This window comes from Leopardus geoffroyi, chromosome E2 (genome assembly GCF_018350155.1).
Source record: "Leopardus geoffroyi isolate Oge1 chromosome E2, O.geoffroyi_Oge1_pat1.0, whole genome shotgun sequence".
NCBI lineage: Eukaryota > Metazoa > Chordata > Mammalia > Carnivora > Felidae > Leopardus > Leopardus geoffroyi.
Window position 1 is genome coordinate 42975271 of NC_059335.1, and position 21867 is coordinate 42997137.

General features: G+C 38.4%; 2 protein-coding genes across 17 annotated transcripts in view; one reads left to right on the top strand and one right to left on the bottom strand.

Annotated features, from left to right (window-relative positions):
* KCTD19 (potassium channel tetramerization domain containing 19) overlaps positions 1–1939 on the bottom strand; it is a 31738-nt gene extending 29799 nt beyond the window's left edge. For all 4 annotated transcript variants that reach the window (XM_045443040.1, XM_045443038.1, XM_045443037.1 and 1 more), the window contains exon 1: positions 1822–1939. In XM_045443040.1, the coding sequence (XP_045298996.1) occupies positions 1822–1824 (3 nt within the window). In that variant the 5' untranslated portion in view covers positions 1825–1939. The remainder of the gene's footprint in view (positions 1–1821) is intronic.
* LRRC36 (leucine rich repeat containing 36) overlaps positions 1928–21867 on the top strand; it is a 59083-nt gene continuing 39143 nt past the window's right edge. For 9 of the 13 annotated variants that reach the window (XM_045443065.1, XM_045443064.1, XM_045443069.1 and 6 more), the window contains exons 1-5: positions 1928–2052; positions 13048–13175; positions 15929–16121; positions 16916–17012; positions 20614–20702. In XM_045443065.1, the coding sequence (XP_045299021.1) occupies positions 1983–2052; positions 13048–13175; positions 15929–16121; positions 16916–17012; positions 20614–20702 (577 nt within the window). In that variant the 5' untranslated portion in view covers positions 1928–1982. Of the gene's footprint in view, positions 2053–3321; positions 3467–13047; positions 13176–15928; positions 16122–16915; positions 17013–20613; positions 20703–21867 lie in introns of those variants that run through there. The other 4 variants (XM_045443074.1, XM_045443073.1, XM_045443075.1 and 1 more) reach the window with 4 other exon arrangements.

Here is a 21867-nt window from a genome sequence, read left to right on the forward strand (position 1 = left end):
TATTTGAGGCTAGAAGAGTTAAAGGGGCCATGAGAAAGATTACAAATTTTTAAATGGTGCCATGATTCACAGAACCAGAGGAAGAAAAGCCCATCTAATGAGCTAATCTAGGCTTTTGAGCCCTGGCCTTCTTAAACATGGCTAAGGTTGAACATGACAAACTGATGGTAACTAAGGTCCCCACCTAGACCAGAAAGCATAAACATGCAAGGACTCTTGATTTTACTTTCTGTTGTCCTTAAAGGTGACTAGCTGGTTGAGAGCTCAGTGTAAGTGCTCCTAGTGTATGGATTTGGGCTGCCAGAGAAAACCCACTAGCTCCTTGAAGCTGAGTCACAGTTCTGTTCTCCTCTTGTTATTAAGGATAGGGTTTGACAGGGGCACCTGGGTGGCTCTGTCGGTTAAGCATCTGACTTTGGCTCAGGTCATGATCTCCTGGTTTGTGGGTTTGAGCTCCGTGTCAGGCTTTGTGCTGACAGCTCGGAGCCTGGAGCCTGCTTTGGAATCTGTGTCTCCCTCTCTCTCTGCCCCCAACCCACTCGCATTCTGTCTCTGTCTCTCAAAAATAAATAAATATTTAAAAAAAAAAAAAAAAAAAAAAAAAAAGGATAGGCTTAGGGGTTGTGGAAGGGGGGATGGGCTAATTGGGTAAGGGGCATTAAGGAATCTACTCCTGAAATCACTGTTGCACTATATGCTAATTTGGATGTAGATTAAAAAAAATTAAATTAAATTTAAAAAAGGCTTTGACAAGAGTGTATTGGCTCAAGAGCTTGCCTCCTTCTTACACATATATGTCCTATCCACAGGTGAGCTCTCAAGAGGTGCCCACTGAAGTGAAGGTAGGAGTTAAGGGTATGGCTGTTCTTTCTAGAGTTTTCTTCCCAAAGACTGCACAGGAGTTTGTTAGAACTATCCCAGTCTGGGAAGAGCCCTCGGTCATAGGCAAGCTTGAGGATCTGTAGTACTTGAAGGGCAAAAGGCTTCTTGTCAGACTGACTACAGGAAGCCCTAGCATAATCATCTCTACCCCATTCCAAAGAGTATCTCTCTTTTCCACACTGATCCCTATTTCCCAAAGAAGCGCCTTCCAAATCAATTTCTAGAGCTAGAAGTAGCCCATGATCTAAAGACAGGACTTCAGGGGCGCCTGGGTGGCGCAGTCGGTTAAGCGTCCGACTTCAGCCAGGTCACGATCTCGCGGTCCGTGAGTTTGAGCCCCGCGTCAGGCTCTGGGCTGATGGCTCGGAGCCTGGAGCCTGTTTCCGATTCTGTGCCTCCCTCTCTCTCTGCCCCTCCCCTGCCCCTCCCCTGTTCATGCTCTGTCTCTCTCTGTCCCAAAAATAAATAAACGTTGAAAAAAAAAAAATTAAAGACAGGACTTCAACTCCCCACAGCCAAATTCCCCAACGGTTCAGATCTGGGGCTCCCTCCCTATCATGCCTCAGAGAGCTGCCTCCCACCCCCTACCCCAATCCTTCAGATCTGGACACCAGTTCATTCACACGGCCGTCACTGCCTGGCCTCAGTGTCAACAGCTCCAAGCACTGAGATATGAAGACTTTCACCTCTCCAAGAGGCACACCACCAACCCCTCAGACCTGAAGTTCCCCAAATCCTCAGAGCAGAACATTTCATCCCTCAAAACAGGAGCATTCTTCCAGTTCCTCAGAGCCAGCCCCCACATCCTACAAAGCTGGGGCCATAACCTACCCCACATCCCAGAGCTACGTCCCTAACCCCAAAGCTCTAATCCTCGACTGCAACGCCACCCTATCTGCTTTATTGTTTTTGGCGCCCCCGCCAGGGACGGCTCCATACCATAGTCGGGACTCCTGAGGCTGGCGGGCAGGCGCGTGACCTAGGCAATAACGGCCCGGAGGAGATCGGCCGCTCGCGCGGGGGGCGGGGCCTGGTAGGGGGCGGAGCCTGGCGCGCTCCAGCCTGTCTCGCGGGCGGAGACAGGTGAGAGGCGGGCAGGGATGGCGGAGCAGTGGGATCTGGACGAGGAAGGCGTCCGCCGCCTGGGGGCGCTGACCCTGGAGCAGCCCGGTAGGGCCAGGCTGGGAGGGCTTGTGCCGGGAGTTTGGGGTCTGAGGCTGAGGGGAGAAAACTGAGGTGGAAGCTGGGAAACCTGAAGTGGACGCGGGGGAAGGGTGGCGAAGGAGCGGTCCCTGAGGCGGAGGAGAGGTTACTGAGGCAAAAGAGTTACACTAAGGAAGAGGTGAAGGAAGTAAATAACCTGAGTCTGGGGAGGAGGGCGAGAAATTGAAGGAGAGGAATGGAGTCTGAAGTGGAGAAGGAGAAACTAGATTAACGGGACACTGAGGCCAGGAACACAAAACTGGACAGAGTCTGAACTAGCGGAAGAAAACGGAGCCCCAAGAGAGGCATTGATGGGAGAAGGGACGTGCTGAGAAGCGACTTTGAGGTCGTGGTGCCCCTGAGGAGTCACGAAGGGAGTTCATTTTGGCATTTTCTGAAATTTCAGACCCAGGAGGGCTTTTCCTGTTTGGGGCAAAATGGAAAAGGGTGTTTCCTTCATCAACCCTTCTCTTCGTCCAGTCTCAGCCTCAAGAGCTTGGCCATTTGTTTAGTCCATCAGGATGCGTGGCACTCAGAAAGGGGCCTGTTGTGAAAGCAGTGGCAAGCCGCTCATCTTTCAGGGCGCTTATGGCAGTGCCCCAGCCTTGACTTGGTCCTGGAGGTGCAACTGGCTGAGTGACTGCAGACCCCACCTTTGACCTGGGGTCTAACTCACACAGATTGTTTTCTGAGTTTCTAGGAATAGAAATGTTGGGAAAGTTATCAGCATTCCTACTTCAACTTTTATTCTTACTAAATTTACTGTATCATTAACGCCAGGTCCTGAGTTAAACGCTTCCCCTCCCACCTCCTGCAATATTTAATCCCCATAACAAACCTATAAAGCAGATGCTGTTATTGTGCCTGTTTTACAGGTGGTTTAAAATTTAGGTTTAGACTTCTGCCCAAAGTTTCCCAGCCCAAAGTGACACAGCTGGGGTTTATTAACCCAGGACCCTTGAGTCCAGAGCCTGTGCTTTAACCATAACAAAAAGTTGCCCTTCTTGCTTCCTCTAGTACTTTTTATTTGTGGGGTATGACATAATTTGGTTTTATTTTATTTAAAACATATTAATTAGAGGCACCTGGGTGGCTCAGTGGGCTAAGCATGTGACTCTTGATTTCCTCCCAGGTCATGATCTCACCCTCATGAGATCAGCCCTCGCGGAGCACCACCTCCCCCCACCAACGCCAGGGGTGGAAGCTGCTTAAGATTTTCTCCCTCTCCCTCTGCCTCTTCTCTGCTTGTGCTGTCTCTCTTTCAAAAAAATTTTTTATTATTTAAAATTTATAAAAATTAGGGCATGCTAGTAACAAACATTACATGAGTGAACAAAGAGGGTATTAATCTTTCCTTCCTCTGGAAATCCCTCAGCCAAAGGTAACTGTTTGGTGTGTGTATAAATAGACTCATGCAGATATTTCAGGTTTGGCTTTTCTTTTCCAAACTACTTTGAACTCCCCTATTTTACAAGTTAGGTAAGAAAAGCTTTATTGGTTTGATATGCTTCTGTATTTTTCTTGCCTTTAAAAAAATATATATTGATTCGGTTTTATTTGGTGGAGGGGCGTGTACTTATATTCTCTAGCTAGAACAATATATGGCAGATTTTTTGTTATTTTGTTTTTGTTTGTTTCCTAGTTTTATTACAATCATTTGAATAACAAAATTGTGCTCATTCTGATAATTCAAACAATGCAAAAGTATCTAAAGTGAAAGAATATTATTCCCTCTCCCTCTTTCCATACCTTTTCCAGTATTTATAGAAACGTATACATATAGGCATCTTTTTTTTTTTTTTTTTTTTTAAGGAATAAGAGCATCTATATTCTTTGGAAATTTGCTTTTTTAAAAACCTATCAACAAAACAGACATTTTTCAATTAAATTAATGTGTTGGCATATGCATTATAAAATTATGTGAGAAATCACAGTGGTCATCTTTGGAGAGAAAGGCTTTTACTTTTATTCTGTACTTTTCTGTACTGTTGGAATTTTCTGGCTACTCTTTCTTTTTAATGTCCAAAGGGATAATCTTGTGGTGCAGTTACAGATTGTGTTGTATGTTTGTTTTTTGGTATATTTCTCTGTCCTAAAAAAATTCCCATAAATGTTTAAGTTATCCTTTGTCAGGCAGAAAGTTTCCCTCTTAAGGTAATCAAGTTTATTTTTCCTTATGATTTGTGATTTTTGTGTCTTATTTATGAAGTTTTTCCCTACACTGATGAATAATTTTTTTTCTAAAAATTCTGCAGCTTTGCTCTTCACATTAAGCCTAATCTACCTGGAATTTATTTTTATATATGAGGTGTGACTTGGTATAATTGTATTTTTTTAATACTGATAGCCAGTTTCTCTGGAACCTATTTATAGTATCTCTGCTGTATTCCAAGTTCCTTTGTAAACATGGGTCTATTTCTAGGCTCTCTGTCTGTTCCACTGTTCTGTTTGTCTATTTCTACACCAATATCACCCTTTTGTAACTATCATGGTTTAGCAGTAGGTTTTGATTACACTTTACTTTCCTCTTTTCTCCTTCAAAGTCATTTAGGCTATTCTTGGTCCTTTATTCTCATTTAGAATTTTAGAATCAGCTTGTCAGTTTTCATGAAAACATTTTAAGCAGGGGTGTGTCCTGATCTAATACTTATTTTTAAAATATGACTCTCACCCATTAGAAGCCTGTTACAGTCGTCCAGATAAGAGATAATGAATAGCTTGGACTGGGAGGATGACAGTGGAGATAAAAAGAAATGGACAGAGTCAAGGTGTATTTTGTGGGTAGACCGGACAGGATTTACAAAAAAAAATTGAATATGGAACACAAGGAAAGGGAAGATTCAAAAGTAACACTTAGCCTTGGCTTAAGTTATTGCTACATGGATGATGGTGCTATTTAGAGAGATCTCTCTAGAGAGCAAAGACTATGGGAAAGATTGGTTTGGGGAAGGGGAATCAAGAGTGCTGTTTTAAACATGTTAAGCTTAAAATACCAACTAGACATTCAAATGTGAGAATTTTAGTAGGCAATTGGATATACAAGTCTGGATCTCAGAGGAGAGAAGTCGGGGTTAGAGATGTAAATTTGGGGAGACATTAGTTAATAAATAAGTGGTATTTAAAGCAATGGGACTGGATGAACTCACCTAACTAGAGAATATGGACGGAGAACAGAAGAAGGTTTAAGACTCATTTTGGGGCATTTCAGTGTTTAGAGGTTGAATAGAGAGGGAAGAACATGGTGTCTTGGAATTTAAGAAATGATAGTACACCAAGGAAGTAATAGCTGTGCCAAATGCTATTGACAAGCTAAGAAAGCAGAGAAGTATCTGTTAGATTTGGCAACATGGAATTCATTGGTCACTTTAAGGGGGTTTCTGGAGAATGGGGAGGAAGGCCATCCTGGGTTGGTATGAACAGGGAATGATAGGGGTGCCTAAGTGGCTCAGTCAGTGGAGCGTCCAACTCTTGATTTAGGTTCAGGTTATGATCTGATCGAGCCCTGAGTTCATGGGATCGAGCCCTGAGTAGGGCTCTTTGCTGCTTGGGATTCTTTCTCTCCCTCTCTCTCTCTGCCCCTTTGTTCTCTTTGTCTCTCTCAAAATAAATAAGCTTTAAAAAAAAAAGGGAATGATATGTGAGGGAGAAGAGAGAGTGAAGGTAAGAACCTTTCCTGAGAAATTTGGTTATAAAAGAGGACACAAAAGTAGAATATTAGTTGACGGATATGATGTGGGATCAAGAACAAGTTTTTTAAAGGCACAATATACTAGAACATATTTGTATGCTGCTAATAATTATTTGGTAGAGAGAAAATATATAATTATATACTTTTTTGGCTTTAAAAAATAATTCCATTAATTTACTATATAGGTAATATATTGTTTTAAGTTTATTCAGTTTTGAGAGAGAGAGAGATGGGTAGGGGCAGAGAGAGAGAGAGAGAGAGAGGGAGAAAGAATCCCAAGAGAAAGAATCTGACGGTGCAGAGCCTGACTAGGGTTGTGATCCCAAAAACCATGAGATCATGACCTGAACCAAAATCAAGAGTTGGACGCTTAACTGACTGAGCCACAGAGGCACCCCACCTCACTCCTATTTCTGCCCACCCCTAAGTCTGTCTTCTACGTGGATGATGAACAGACTGAACTTCTAAGACATAGACATGATTAAGAGCTCCTTTCTTTCTTTTTACTATTATCTTTTTCAGAATGTCCTGTAGTTGTAGTCATTTATATGTAATTTCTGACAACCAGTAATCTTTTAAAAAAATTTTTTGAAAAATTTTATTTATTTTTTTAAGCTTATTTATTATTTGAGAAACAGATCATGTGTGTTAGTGGGGGAGGGGCAGAGAGAGAGAGACAGAGACAGACAGAATTCCACTACCAATGTGGAGCCCAACGTGGGGCTCAAACCCACAAACCATGGGACCATAACCTGAGCCAAAATCAAAAGTCGGACACTCAACCAACTGATTAAAAGTCTTTTAATTGAGATAATTGACATATACCATTATAAACTAGTCACCTTTTTCAGAATGTTATATAGTTGGAATCATACAAGTAACCTTTTCAGACTGGCTTCTTTCACTTAGCAATATGTATTTAAGGTACTTTCATGTATTTACATGGCTCAATGGATAGCTCATTTCTTTTTATTGCTGAATAATATTCCACTGTGTGGAGGTACCATAGTTTGTTTATCCATTTACTTAATGAAGGACTTCTTGGTCACTTCTAAGTTTGGGCAGTTATAAATAAAGCTACTATAAACATTCAGGTTTATGGATTTAAGCCTCTATGTATAGGTGCTATAAACATAGAGGGGTCTGTGTGGACATAAACTTTCAAGTCACTTGAGCAAGTATCAAGGCACATGATTGCTAGATCATTGGGTAAGCTGTGTTTTGCTTTATCAGACACTGCCATGCTGTCTTCCAAAGTGGCTACACCTTTGCATTCCACCGGCAATGAATGAGAGTTCCTGTTAACCCATACTATGGTCTGAATATTTGTGTGCCCCCTCTCCATTTGTATGTGGAAATCCTAATGCCTAATGTGATGATATTAAGAGGTGGGGCCTTTCAGAGGTAATTGGGCCATGAGGGCACAGCCTTTATAAAAGAAATTAATGACCTTATAAAAGAGACCAGAGAGAAAGCTCCCTTTCCCCCTTCCACCATGTGAGGATACATGGCTAAGTAGGTAGTCTGCAACCTGGAAAAAGGCTTTCACCAGAACCCAACCATGCTGACACCCTGATCTTGGACTTTTAGACTCCAGAACTGTGAGAAATAAATGTTTGTTGTTTATAAGCCACTCTGTGGTATTTTGTTATAGCAGCCCAAACAGACAAAGATGTCCCACATCCTCACCAACATTTGGCTGTCAGTGTTTTGGATTTGGGCCATTCTAATAAGTATATGGTTGTACCTCACTTTTAATTTGAAATTTCCTAATGACTTATAATGTTGAGTATATTTTTATATGTTTGTTTGCCAGCTGAATATCTTCTCTGGTGAGGTTTCCAACTGTTTTGCCTATTTTTTAATTGAGTTTTTTGTTTCTTAATGTTGAGTTTTAAGAGTTCTTTGTATATTTTGGATATCAGTTCTTTCTCGATATGTGCTTTAGATATATTTTCTCCCACTCTGTATCTTGTCTTTTCATTATCTTAACAGTGTGTCAGTGTCTTTTGAAGAGCACAGGTTTTAAATTTTAATGAAGTCCCACGTTTCTCTTTCATGGGTCATGCTTTTAGTGTTGCATTTAAAAACTTATTGCCAAACCCAAGCTCACCTAGATTTTCTTTTGTGTTATCTTTTAGAAGTTTTATAGTTTTGTGTTTTACATTTAGGTCCATTTTGAGTTAATTATTGTGAAAGTGTCTAGATTCTTCTCCCTCCCCTTCTTCTTCCACCTCCTCCTCCTCCTCCATCTGTAGATGTACAGTTACACTAGTGTTCTAGCACCATTTGTTGAAAGAATATCCTTTTTCCACTGAATTGGCTTTACTCCTTTGTCAAAGATCAGTTGACTGTATATGTGTAGGTCTCTTTCTGGACTCTGTTCTGTCCAGCAGTCTATTTGTCTTTTTTGCTTTCTTCCAACTCCACACTGTCTTGATTATTATAGCTCTACAGTAAGATTCGAAGTCAGATAGTACCAGTCTTCTGACTGTTTTCCTCCCTCAATGTTGTATTGAGTGTTCTGAGTCTTGCTTTTATACATAAATCTTAGAATCAGTTTGTTGATATTTTCAAAATAACTTGCTGGAATATTATTCCTTTTTATGACTAATATTCCCTTGTATGGATACACATACACACACACACACACACACACACATGTGCACACCCCACGTTTTGTTTATCCATTCATCCATTAATGGATGACATTTGGGTTGTTTCCATCTTTTGGCTATTGTGAATAAAGCTGTTTTGAATATGGGTGTATACATACCTGTTAGAGTTCTTGCTTTCAGTTCTTTTGGATATATACCCAGAAATAGAATTGTTTTAGTGTTTTGGGTTTTTTTTGCTCTAATCTTCATTTTTGAAATGACCTTTTATTATTGTTTGAATTCTATCTTTATTTTCAAATTTTCCTTTTCTTTCCAATAATTGTTCTGAATTTTTCTATTTCTAATTTACATTTTTCAGCAGTTTTTAAAATTTTTGGTTTCAGAATTCCTTTACACTCTTAAAAATATGAATTTCAAAGGGCTTTTGTTAATGTGGACTCTATCTACTTATATTTACTATATGTAAAATTGAAACTGAGAAAAAATTTAAATATCTATTTATTAATTCATTAAAAGATAACCATAACATATCCATTACATTAACATTACATTATATTAACATAAATAATGTTTTTGAAAAATAACTATATTTTCCAAAAAAAAATAGGAGAGTGGCATTCTTTTATATTCCTACAAATACCTTTAATGTCTTTAAAAATTTTTTTTCTATGTTTATTTATTTTTGAGAGCAAGAGAGAAAGAGCATGAACAGGGGAGAGGCAGAGAGAGAGGGAGACACATGTCCAAAGCAGGCTCCAGGCTGTGAGCTGTCAGCACAGAGCCCGATGCGGGCTCTCAGACTGTGAGACCATGACCTGAGCTGAAGTCAGTCGCTTAACCAACTGAGCCACCCAGGAGCCCCATTATCTTTAATGTCTTTTTTTCTTTTTAAATTTTTTAAAAATTTACATCCAAATTAGTTAGCATATAGTGAAAGAATGATTTCAGGAGTAGATTCCTTAATGCCCTTTACCCATTTAGCCCATCCCCCCACCCACAACCCCTCCAGCAACCGTCAGTTTGTTCTCCATATTTATGAGTCTCTTCTGTTTTGTCCCCCTCCCTGTTTTTGTATTATTTTTGTTTCCCTTCCCTTATGTTCATCTGTTTTGTCTCTTAAAGTCTTCATATGAGTGAAGTCATATGATTTTTGTCTTTCTCTGCCTAATTTCACTTAGCATAGTATCTTTAATGTCTTAATTGAAGACATCTAGATTCTCATATCTCCTTCTTTATTAAATCTGTTATGATATGTTGTTTTGGTTGAAATATGTGTACACATTTTATTATTTTATTTATTTATTTTTTAGAGACTTTTTTTTTAAAATTTTTATTATTTTTGAGAGAGCCAGAGACAGAATGTGAGTGGGTTGGGGCAGAGAGAGAGGGAGACACAGAATCTGAAACAGGCTCCAGGCTCTGAGCTGTCAGCACAGAGCCCAACGCAGGGCTCGAACTCAACAAGCTGCAAGATCATGTCCTGAGCCGAATTCGGACGCTCAACCGACTGAGCCACCCAGGCCCCCCCCCCTTTTTTTTGAAATATATGTACATATTTTAAGATTTTATTTTTAAGTAATCTCTATACCCAGTGGGGGCTTGAACTCACAACTCTGAGATCAAGAGTTGCATGCTCCACTGACTGAACCAGCCAGGCATCCCTAGTTGAAATATATTTTTTTTAAATGATGCATCACACAGATAAGCAGTTGGAAAAGGGAAGAGTATTTTATAGCCTTTTCAAGAGATTGTGGATATTCTTCTTTTATATGACATGAAAACTGGACAAATGGTAGTTTCTTAAAGTTTAGTTGTATGTAGAGTCTGAAACCATTGTCAGTGTACTTTGTACTCTTGCATTAAAATTCATCAGTAATATCTTGCATTTAACTGGATCTTTTACCCATGCGTGATTTTGTGACATCATGCATTGGTCATTTGAAAGATATTAACTCAATGAGTTATGTAGATCTTCCCAATGCTGACAAATTTCATTCTGTATAACATTTAAAAATCATGTTTGTTAATGTCATCAATCTCATTAGAAAGATCTTTCAGTGTTGGGAAGCTGTCAAGTTCATAGTGGCAGATACACATTTTCCAAAATTCCCATTTCTGCTTGAAAACTCAAATGTTATAATTGACAACAATTACTGTCACTTGTTTTCCTGAAGTAACAACCTCACTTTGTTTTCAAGAAAATGTCTGCCAAATAGTCAAGTCTGAATAACCATCACATATCAAGTTTTTATTTTTTTCAAATAAAAATGGTATTCCATAAAAAAGTAGCTAGTTAAGCTGGCATCTCAAAAATCACACAAATGTTTTCTCTCAGGGCATCCACCATACTTCACTATGCAGCAAAAGTACTTCATGCATATTTCTAATTTAATCAGACAAATAAAAAGGACATGTACTCAAGATTCAAAAATTAATAAAGTTAACCATTTTTACTGCTTTTTAAAGGACATTCTTAAATGAAACTGGCTATTTTAAAAAGCCATGGTAAAGAACAGAGTGACTATGAGTGAAGTTTGATGCCACTGCCTTGAGTCATCCTAAGGCCCCAGTAGTGTTTCCTTTTGCAGCATGAGTGAAACAGTGGAAAAGCTAATTAATATTTTAATATTATTATGCAAATAATAAAAAAAATACTTTTGATTTTGTGGACCCCTGTGTATGTGTCAGGGAACTTGAGGGATCCACACTGTGAGGACTGCTACATTTTGTTTTGGTATCTTTTAACTTGTTTCAAAATATTAAGTTACAATTTTCATTTGTGTTGTAGCTTTCTGGAGTGTTTTCATTCTTTAAGGATGTTATTCTCTTTTTTCTTTTATTAACCTCATATAAAATTTGACTGTAATCTTTTTCTGTGGCTCTTTTAAGTGTAGTAAGTTTTCCTATACTTTTAGATAGTAAGGGTGGGCCAGAATAGCCTTTCCAGTTTCAGGGTTTTGGAGCTCCCTCTTCTGTTTTGTTCACAAAGTACTAAAAAATGGAGCTTTATGCTTCCTGTTATCTGCCATCTTTTCTTCTCTCCCAACTTGTATCTGGACCTTCTCTTTCCTTTGAACCTGTTGTCTCTGTCCCATTCAATGTGGATTCTACTCCCACTCTTCTCTCTTTCTCCCTGATGTGGGTCTTGTCTTGAAAGGGATCTTCACTTTATTACTTTTCAGAGTTTATATGGTCCAGACTGTTCTAACACCTTAAAACCTTATTTCAGTGCAGTCCTCTGGCACCTATCTACAAATTGGATCTTGCAATACCTCCTTCCGGCTTTGATTGGTATTGTATTTGGCCCACCACACTTGCCAGTGAGTTCCTATTGACAGTTTTGAGATTCTCCTCTTTTCAGTGCTGTTAGAAGTCTAGTTGACTTTCTTCCATACATATAAATATATAAATATATATGTATATACTTTAAAACAGTTACACACATACATTTCCCTCACTTAATGTCTTGGAGATCTTCCATAAGATCATCTACAAATGGACCTCATTCTTTTTAATGACTGCATAACAATAACACATATATAACAATGGTCATGTATCAGGTACTATTCTAAATTTTGTATATATATTCATTTAATTATTACTGTTCTCACCTTGTTAGTTAAGTACTGTTATTATCCCCATTTTGCAGATAAGGAAACTGAAGTACAGAGAGATGAAGTGACTTGTACAAGGCCACAGATCTAGTACTTTGTTCATTGTATCCGTGTACTGTTATTTAGGACATTAAGTTCTACGCTTTTTTAAAAAAATTTTAATGTTTATTTATTTTTGAGAGAGAGAGGGACAGAGTGCAAGCCGGGGAGAGGCAGAGAGAGGGAGACACAGAATCCAAAGCAGACTCCAGGCTCTGAGCTGTCAGCACAGAGCCAGACGTGAGGCTCGAACTCATGAGCTGTGAGATCATGACCTGAGCCGAAGTCAGACACTTAACTGACTGAGCCACCCAGGGGCCCCTAAGTTCTACTCTTCTGCTGATAAATCCTGTGATAGTTTCCTTTTTCTTCTTTCTTTCTTTTTTTAAAAACTATTCTAAAACCTCTCTGGAATTGATACCTATGTGTATAAATTATATATCCTAGTGAAAATTTTTGAGTATTATCTATAGGGCTAAATTCTAGCAGTAGGATTACTGAATTTCTTTTTAAATGTTGTTTTGAGAACTTTGGGAGACTTTTATTACATCCTTCAGGGTGAATAGAGAAACACAGGGGTTCTGTAAAACCAAGGTTTGATATCAATATATTAGGTGATAATGCTGCTTTTAAAAGGAAGATGATCTTTGGGGCACCTGGGTGGCGCAGTCGGTTAAGCGTCCGACTTCAGCCAGGTCACGATCTCGCGGTCCGTGAGTTCGAGCCCCGCGTCGGGCTCTGGGCTGATGGCTCAGAGCCTGGAGCCTGTTTCTGATTCTGTGTCTCCCTCTCTCTCTGCCCCTCCCCCGTTCATGCTCTGTCTCTCTCTGTCCCAAAAAAAATAAATAAACGTTGAAAAAAAAAAAAGGAAGATGATCTTCTTAGAAGCTTTGAATGTAGGGCCTTTTACAAATGGTATATGGGAGGAAGCAAGGCCTATTTTCACTGACTGTTGTTTATATAAGCAGAGATCATAATATATCTACTGATGATCTCTTTTCAGAACTGGTGGAGTCTCTTTCATTGCAGGGATCTTATGCTGGAAAAATTCATTCCATTGGTGATGCCTTCAGAAATTTTAAAAACCTCCGATCCTTAGATTTATCAAGAAATTTGATCACTAGCCTGAAGGTAAGTTCTATATTCTGTGACTAGTCAGTTCAGCCCTATCTATCTATCTATCTATGTATCTATCTATCTATCTATCTATTACTGTTTGTTTTGATGGGAAGAAATAAGAGATAGGTAATACCAGCCTGGGGAATATAGCATCTTCCTTTTAAATGTTTCCAAACTAAATTTTATTATTTACTGTGAAATTCATTTGACTCTATTCTATATTTGAATTTTTTAGAACAAAATATTGGGGAAAATTTCTTTTGTACTTAGGGAAAATTATATTAAATGATCACAGCCTAAGGCAATAGTACAAACTTTTTATGTGTGTAAAAAAATTACAAGAAGGACTTCTGAAAATACAGATTCTTAGTTCTTACTCTGAGAGAGATTCTGAGTTAGTGGGTCTGGGGTGGGCTCAGGATATACCCGGGGATTCTGATGATGTTGGTACATGGAGTACACATGGAGAAACACTGGTCTGTGTTGTTACTGGATTGTTACTGGTTGTTAGTAAATAATTTTTTCACAGAGGAAGAGGAAATGGTGGTATTGAAAACAAAGAAAAATGTCTGGATCAGGGGATGGTAGAAGAGAGAGCAGGACAGGAAAGTAGGATGAGAGCAGGCTTGAGCAGAGTGTGTGAGGATTAGCAAATACACTAAGAGCTCTACAAACATCAGTGTGCACACACAGAAATGGAAGTTCTGTTTTCTTAGTGGTAGACCCCCAGATGGTGTTTCTTCCACATGTTCCCATTTTACCCAGTTGTGCTGGTCTTGATTAAGCCCTTCTTTTCGAGACTCAAGGTGAAGGACTCAACGGATGCTATTCAGGATGAGTTAATGATCTCCTGGATTATTCCACCCATTTTGTGCTTTTTAGGGGATACTTGTTCAACAATACAAGCCAGACCCAATCTCAAGGTCTAAATGAAGGGTCCTAAAAGAGGAAGTCCAAGCAGGATTTCCAACTAGGATTCTAAAAATAGAAACTGCAAGTTAAACTAGGTCTTTAGACTATTTGGTAGCAGCCATTTGTATTTGGCCCATCAGTTTCAGAAAACATTAATTCAGAGTTGTTTAAGTCTCCTCTTTTCACATGTATGTATGTTAATTTTCAAGCTAAAAAATTGAGTGAACATTGCCATTATTTGTTTTTATACTCACTTTCTTTCCGCTTCTGTAACTTGGACAAAAAGCTATTGCGAAGGTTAATCATATTAGCATGTGTACACTGCTTGGCATATAGGAAGCACTTGGTAAATGTTTTCTACATTCTTTTCATCTATGACTTATCTGCATATATTTATCTCTAGCAGTTCTGAATGGTTTTGCTTAATTTTCTCAGGGGGTAAATGTTTTGTGGTTATTTCTAGTGTAACTTTGGGGAATACATGAATTCATGCAAACAGGAAAAGTGAGAGGAGGATAGAAGACATTTCCTTGCCATTTACACATTTAAATAGAATCCTAATGGTGTATCGCCTGGAAAGTGTGGCCAAAGTCACTGACAACTATTCCTAACCAGTGACCCTTTCACAATGTAGAAGTTAGTGGAATTGAAAAAAGCCAGAAATAAATGCATCAAAGTATAAACAGTGTTTTATTCAGAAATTCTTTGAGTTTTCTAATTTTTTTTGCAACAAAAAATGGTAATTTTAAATGAGAGGAGGATAAAAAACATATTTCATAAATAAATGATGGAAAATAATTTTACCGTTCTGAAATAACTCTTAATGACAGAGTTCCTTCTATGGTAAGCATTTTTACTACTAAAAGTATATGATTGTACATATATATATACATGTTTTGGATTATTGTCCTGAAATTTATGTTGGGCTAAAGCAGCTAACTAGCCAAATACATGAAAATTAAACAATTGTTTTCAATAGTAGATTTCAGCAAAGGAGGAAAATGTGACTTTTCTTCTCCAGTATCCCAGAGAAATGGAAGGGTAGGGTAATTCTGAAAGGAGAAACAAGGACAAGAAAGGTTCCAGACTGTTCCAGGAGGGAAGACTTAGAGATAGCATTGTTTTGTTTTCCATATAATCCATTGACCCTAAACATGAGGCATTGAGATATAAGAACACAACAACACACACACACATTTAATTTTTTTTATTATGACTTCTCCTCCGGTGTGTCTCTTTTGCCTATTTCCTTTCCTCCTGAAAATTGAGGTGCTTCTGGGGTCAGGTGAGTGGACGTGACAAAGGTGAGAGAAGGGCAAAAGTGACTCAACCTAACTACCACTGGAAGGGAGAATTATCAGGGAGCAACAGAAGTAGAGAATTGACTGCAGATACTTCTATGTCAGACTTTGTAAGGAGGAAATGTATGATATCTATGAATTATTTAATATAGAGAACATCTAGTGCCCATGGGATACTTTGTTCTTATTCTCAGACATCTTACTTTTTTTCATAATGTTTATTTATTTTTGAAAGAGAGACAGAGCATGAGCAGGGGAGGGGCAGAGAGAGAGGGAGACACAGAACAGGCTCCAGGCTCTGAGCTGTGAGCACAGAGCCTGATGTGGGGCTCAAACTCACGAGCTGTGAGATCACGACCTCAGATGCTTAACCAACTGAGCCACCCAGGGACTCTTCAGGCATCTTAAATGGGAGTTTCAACCCTGCCTTTCTCATGGGTGACCCAGGTAACATGTTTAAGGATCGAAGTAATAGATATATTTCCATCTGTATCTATGAGATTCCTAGTCCTTACCAATGTGCAGTTTCATAATGTGGTCTTTTCCTTGCAGGGCATCCAGTATTTATGCTCACTCCAAGACCTGAATTTATATTATAACAACATTCCTTCATTAGTGGAGGTGTCCCGCCTACAGTCTTTACCCTTCCTCAAAGAACTAGATTTGAGACTCAATCCTGTTGTCAGGAAAGATACAGATTATAGGCTCTTTGCTGTGTACACGCTACAAACTCTGGAGAAACTGGGTGAGACCCTCCTCCCCTGTTCCTTGTCCCTGAATTTACATTAAACCAGCTGCCTCCTAACTTTTTGGGTGTTGGCCCAGAGTGTGCACTGGCAGGATATATTTGTTTATTAGTCAATATTTATGTAACTCTTTTGTGTTGGCAGGATGTATGGCAAGTCCTTTTTTTATTGAATGACAATCTATGATTTTTATCAGTTACTTCCAGCTTTAGTTTTCTTCAGTTGATGGTTTCACCACCACTTCCTCTCCAACAAAGAGTTTCCAGTTGAGATTTATTTTTGCAGGTGCCCCAAATTTGCAACTATATTAGCAATAGAAAATGAATACAACTCTCTGGGGCTTAGTTGGTAAGGAATAATAATTATTCTTTCAAATGAGGTAGTCCACATTTCTTTATAATTTTATTGTTGAAATTGAAATATACATTTCTTAATGATACAAATTGGATTTCACATGCCCCTAGGAAAGTTATTATAGGGAAACTAAGTAATGTCTGTCAGAAACAGTGTAACTTTTGACATTAATATTAGGTCTTTTGGATTGTTTGCTGCAGTAAACTACTCTCCTGCAGGGGTAATTACACGTATGTGGCAGTTGTTGCTATGGCATCCCTGTGGTCTCCCTGAGTTACTACTTGCTCCAGTGACAACATAATAGCAGTATTTTGTGACCTGTCTCTAACAAAAGAATATGAGACTGATCTTTAGTTTTTACTCTGTGAATATGTTTTTCTGACTTACTGCTGTTTACTTCAAAAAAGAAACATGCTCAGACCACGCTTTTTGCCTCCAGATGACCGAGCAGTGCGAGCAAGTGAGAGAAAAGCTGCCAAGCTGCATTTTAGTCAGTTGGGCAACAGTGAAAATTTTCTTTTAGAGGTGGAAAAAAGGTAAGACAATCCTTTACAAAAAAAGTTTTAGTTTGGTTCTGGACATAGCAGTGAATTACTGCATAATGTCTTCACTTTCCAGTAGAAATCTCCACAAGTTGTAAGAATCCTCAGATCAGGAATAAAAGTATCTATTCAATATATTGAGATTTATCTAGGATGAGAATCTGGCCCTCAGGGGGAGCATTTCTGCTTTGTTGAACCATTGCGTCTGCCTTGGATATGATTGTTGAAAATTCTCTAGAGCTGCTGTTCAAAGCTTATAGATAGGGATACCATGAAATGACTTATAAATGCTTACCAAATCTTTCTTGGAGTTATAAATCAGTTCATGGTCTTTTCCTATTGAATTAGAAGGTTTACATTACCACAGAGATAAATTTGTTAGAAGGTAAGGGAACCATTTTTCTACAAAACTTTTCTACAAAAGTTTGTAAAAAACTTTTTCTACAAAAGTAAACAGACCTTGAAGCTCTACAGTATTGGAAAGGTAGATTTTTCTACTTCTCGTTACTAAAATCTGAACAAAATAAGATACCATATCTTCTACTACAAAACCCATGCTCTTTATCTTAAAAAGGTAGCTTTATTTTTGAAAAACAGAAATCCATTACAATTTACATAATACAGAAAAATACAGTGAAAAAAGTAAAAGTCACTCCATAGTCTGCTACCAAGAGTTAACCTCTCGTAACGTTTGGTATACATCCTTATAGACATCTGTGTACCTACCTACAGACACATGTACATGTGTCTATTAGTATTGTTTTCTGATGATAAAAGTAGTGCATGCTTGTTATTGAGAACCTGGAAAGTATAGAAAAACCATAAGAGGGGTACCTGGGTGGCTCAGTTGGTTAAGTGTCCAACTTTGGCTCAGGTAATGATACCACAGTTTGTGGGTTTGAGCCCAACATTGGGCTCTGCATTGGTGGTGCGGAGCCTGCTTGGGATTTCTCTCTCTTCCTCTCTCTGCACCTCCTTTACTTGTGCTCACTCTCTCTCAAAATAAATAAATAAACATTTAAAAACCACAAGAAATAGACAAGGAACTCATAATTTAACTACCCAGAAATAAACACTAATTATATTATGGTAAATATCCTCTTAATCTTAGGTATGTGTATGTGTGTGTGTGTGCTTATCTCCAATGTTATATGTTATATAATGGATACCTAAATACATATTAATAATACAAATAATACATATATAATATTTATTTTATAGTAATTTGCTTCCTATATGTACCATTTTTAGTTTGTTAAGATATCATGCACATATCTCCACAGCATTAAATATTGTTCCCAAAATGAGTTTTTCTTTGTTTATTACCTTTCCCCACCATGAGAACTAGGACTTTGCTTGTCTTGTTTATTGCAGTATCCCTAGTGCTTAGAATAGCCTGGCACATATAAGGTATTAAGAAACAATTTGTTGAATAATGAATGAATGAAGTCAGTGTCTGTTGGTCTTGGATCCTTCTCTTTGCCTATCTCTGCTCTTATCCCTTATAAGTTTTTTTTCTTTTCTCTTTTAAGTTTATTTATTTTGAGAGAGAGAGAGAGAGAGAGAGAGTGAGAGCACAAGTGGGGGAGGGGCAGAGAGAGAGAGGGAGAGAGAATCCCAAGCAGGCTCCATGCTGTCAGTGCAGAGCCCAATATGGGGCTCAAACTCAAGAGCCATGAGATCATGACCTGAGCTGAAACCAAGAGGTGGACGCTTAAACACGACTGAGCCAGCTAGGCACCCTAATCCCTTGTATGTTTATAACATAGCCCTCAGAGAGCATTTTTAGTTCCCTATATATTTTTTTTAGTTCTCTATTTTTTTTAAGTTAATTATTTTGAGATTTTTACATAGAGTAAAATTTATCCTGCTGTAGAAAGAAATGGAATGTTTCTAAAAAGTTATTTGTGTGTGTGTGTGTGTGTGTGTGTGTGTGTGTGTGTATATATATATATATATATATATATATATATATATATATGTTGTGACCTAATTCTTATTTTAATTCATTGGGGGTACCCTGTTTACTGTAGAAATACAGAGATGAATTAATGTGTAACTGAATACATTTTCTAGTAAGGCAGATAGTTAGCACTATCATATTTCTGTTTAGTTATCACATAGTGATTGCAAAACCAGAGGTAAAATGTTACTCAAATGCCCAGTCCTAACATTAATATCTTAGCTCTCCAACCTTGGGTAAATATTTTTTTTAAGTTTGTTTGTTTGTTTATTTATAACCAAGTTAGTTAACATGTAGAGTAATAATGATTTCAGGAATAGAGTTTAGTGATTCATCACTTACATACAACACCCAGTGCTCATCCCAACAAGTGCTCTCCTTAATGCCCATTGCCCATTTAGCCCATCCCCTCACCCAACACCCTGCCAACAACCCTCAATTTGTTCTCTGTATTTAAGAGTCTCTTATGGTTTGTCTCCCTCTCTGTTTTTATCTTATTTTTGCTTCCCTTCCCCTATGTTCATCTGTTTTGTTTGGGTAAAGATTTTTCTTTAAGTCTTTCTGAGTCCCAGTTCCTCCAACCTATAAAATGGAGATAATAGAAAATAGGGGAGCTTTTATGATTAAATAAAATGGTGGGTGTAAAGTGCCTAGCTCATAGTCTAGGCTGTCTGTACTTCCCAATCTGTACTTACTGTAGTTATATTTTACTATACTACTTCAATCAAATGCAAAACTTGCCTTTCTTGTCTGTTTTTTTTTTTTTTTAAACTAATGGCTGTGGTTGTCCACACTGTAATTCTTGGCAGCAGAACCTTCCTTTCTGTGTCCTATGAGTTTTTTAATTCAAAAGAAAATATTCCCTTAATCATTCAGACCTAAGTTTGTGTCAAGAAAACGGTGTCTGAATGTTCTGGCTTTCATTCTTTAAAGGCTGAACTATAGTGTCCTCCTCTCTCACTATTCCCAGTAAAAATATTATGACCTTAAAAGTAGGGTTTAACTGGGGGTGCCTGGGTGGCTCAGTCAGTTAAGTGTCTGACTTTGGCTCAGGTCATGATCTCGCGGTTCATGAGTTCGAGCCCTGTGTCAGGCTCTGGGCTGACAGCTTACAGCCTGGAGCCTGCTTCAGATTCTGTGTCTCCCTTTCTCTCTACCCCTTGCCCACTCACATTCTGTCTGTCTCTCTCTCAAAAATAAACACTAAAAAATTTTTTAAAAATAGGTTTTAACTGAAACACTTTGTGAAATTAATATTTTCTAGATCATTTGGGGAAAAAATCTGATCACCATGAATTAATGTTTTCTTTTCTTTTTAATTTTTTTTTTCAACGTTTATTTATTTTTGGGACAGAGAGAGACAGAGCATGAACGGGGGAGGGGCAGAGAGAGAGGGAGACACAGAATCAGAAACAGGCTCCAGGCTCTGAGCCATCAGCCCAGAGCCCGACGCGGGGCTCGAACTCACGGACCGCGAGATCGTGACCTGGCTGAAGTCGGACGCTCAACCGACTGCGCCACCCAGGCGCCCCGAATTAATGTTTTCTAAATAGCATTTAGTGGTGATCTCAGAAACCTTCTTTTGAGTTTTCTTTTAAATTGGGGTTTTAAATAAATTATTCTATGTGGCAGCTCTAGGGAGAAGACAATGAAAAACTGCATGACAGATGAGAGTTCTGCATCAAAAGTCAATGCTGATATTGATAACAGAGTTGAAACTGGTAAGTTTTGTCTCTGATCACAAAATGCTTAAGACATAAGTTATTTCAGTTTTTATGGGCAGTCTTGGGTAGGATGAGGACAAAATAGTTGAGAAATAACAGATTTGCAGTAAGCACAAGATTCACTGACTGTGCTTTTCCTCCCTTCTCTCACTGCCAGAAGGAGCCCTATTTATTGAGCAGGCATAAACCAGAACCTATTAAGTACAAGCTATAGTCAGAATTCAATTTCATTTATATCAGTTTACATTCAGTACATTCTGAAAGTTGCATTGCCAGTCCCCATGACTCCTGAGCATTGCTTATGGTGATTGATTCATTAGCCAGAGACTGGTGACTCGTCTGCATCAATGTAGCTTAAAACCTGGACCTTCTGTGCTTCTCCACCTTGAACCTTTGCAACTGCAGAATCTCTTGTGTTTGTGTTATATTCCTGGTGAGTGTTGCTTGTAAGCACTATTGGTAGTACAATATAATTTAAGTGGTTATACCACATTAATGGTTGTGGCACAGGCTAGGAGAAAGCTTTCCACAAGAGAATACATGCAGTGGACCCTTATGGATTAACCTAGCACTCATTAGATGACCTTTTACTTGAGAAAATTTTATTTTGTAGAGGCCTCTGTCCCCTTAAGGATATACCAAATTATTTACAACCTCTAAAAATTAATCCCTAAAATCCCAGCAATAACTTTAATAGATGGAGTATGTAGTTTAGACATTAAGAATTTCCAGTTTATAACATACTGTATTTTGTTTTCCTTACTGCTTATCTATCCTGGCTGACATTTATTGACAAGTAATTTTAACATGATTTCATGGTAAAATAAGCCGTAGTGAAGTGTGATTTTTATTTTTCTTTCTTGGAAGCCTCAGTGCACACATGCCATGGAGCATGGATTGCTTTATTTCATTTTATTATTTAATTGTTTAAATGTTTTTTTATTTTTTGAGAGAAAGATGCAGTGCAAGTGGGGGAGGGGCAGAGAGCGAAGGAGACACAGAATTCAAAGCAGGCTCCAGGTTTTGAGCTGTCAGCACAGAGCTGGACGTGTGGCTCGAACTCATGAACTGTGAGATCATGACCTGAGCCTAAGTCGGATGTTTAACCTACTGAGGTACCCAGGCTCTCCCTTTATTTCATTTTAAATAGCATTTTTTTATA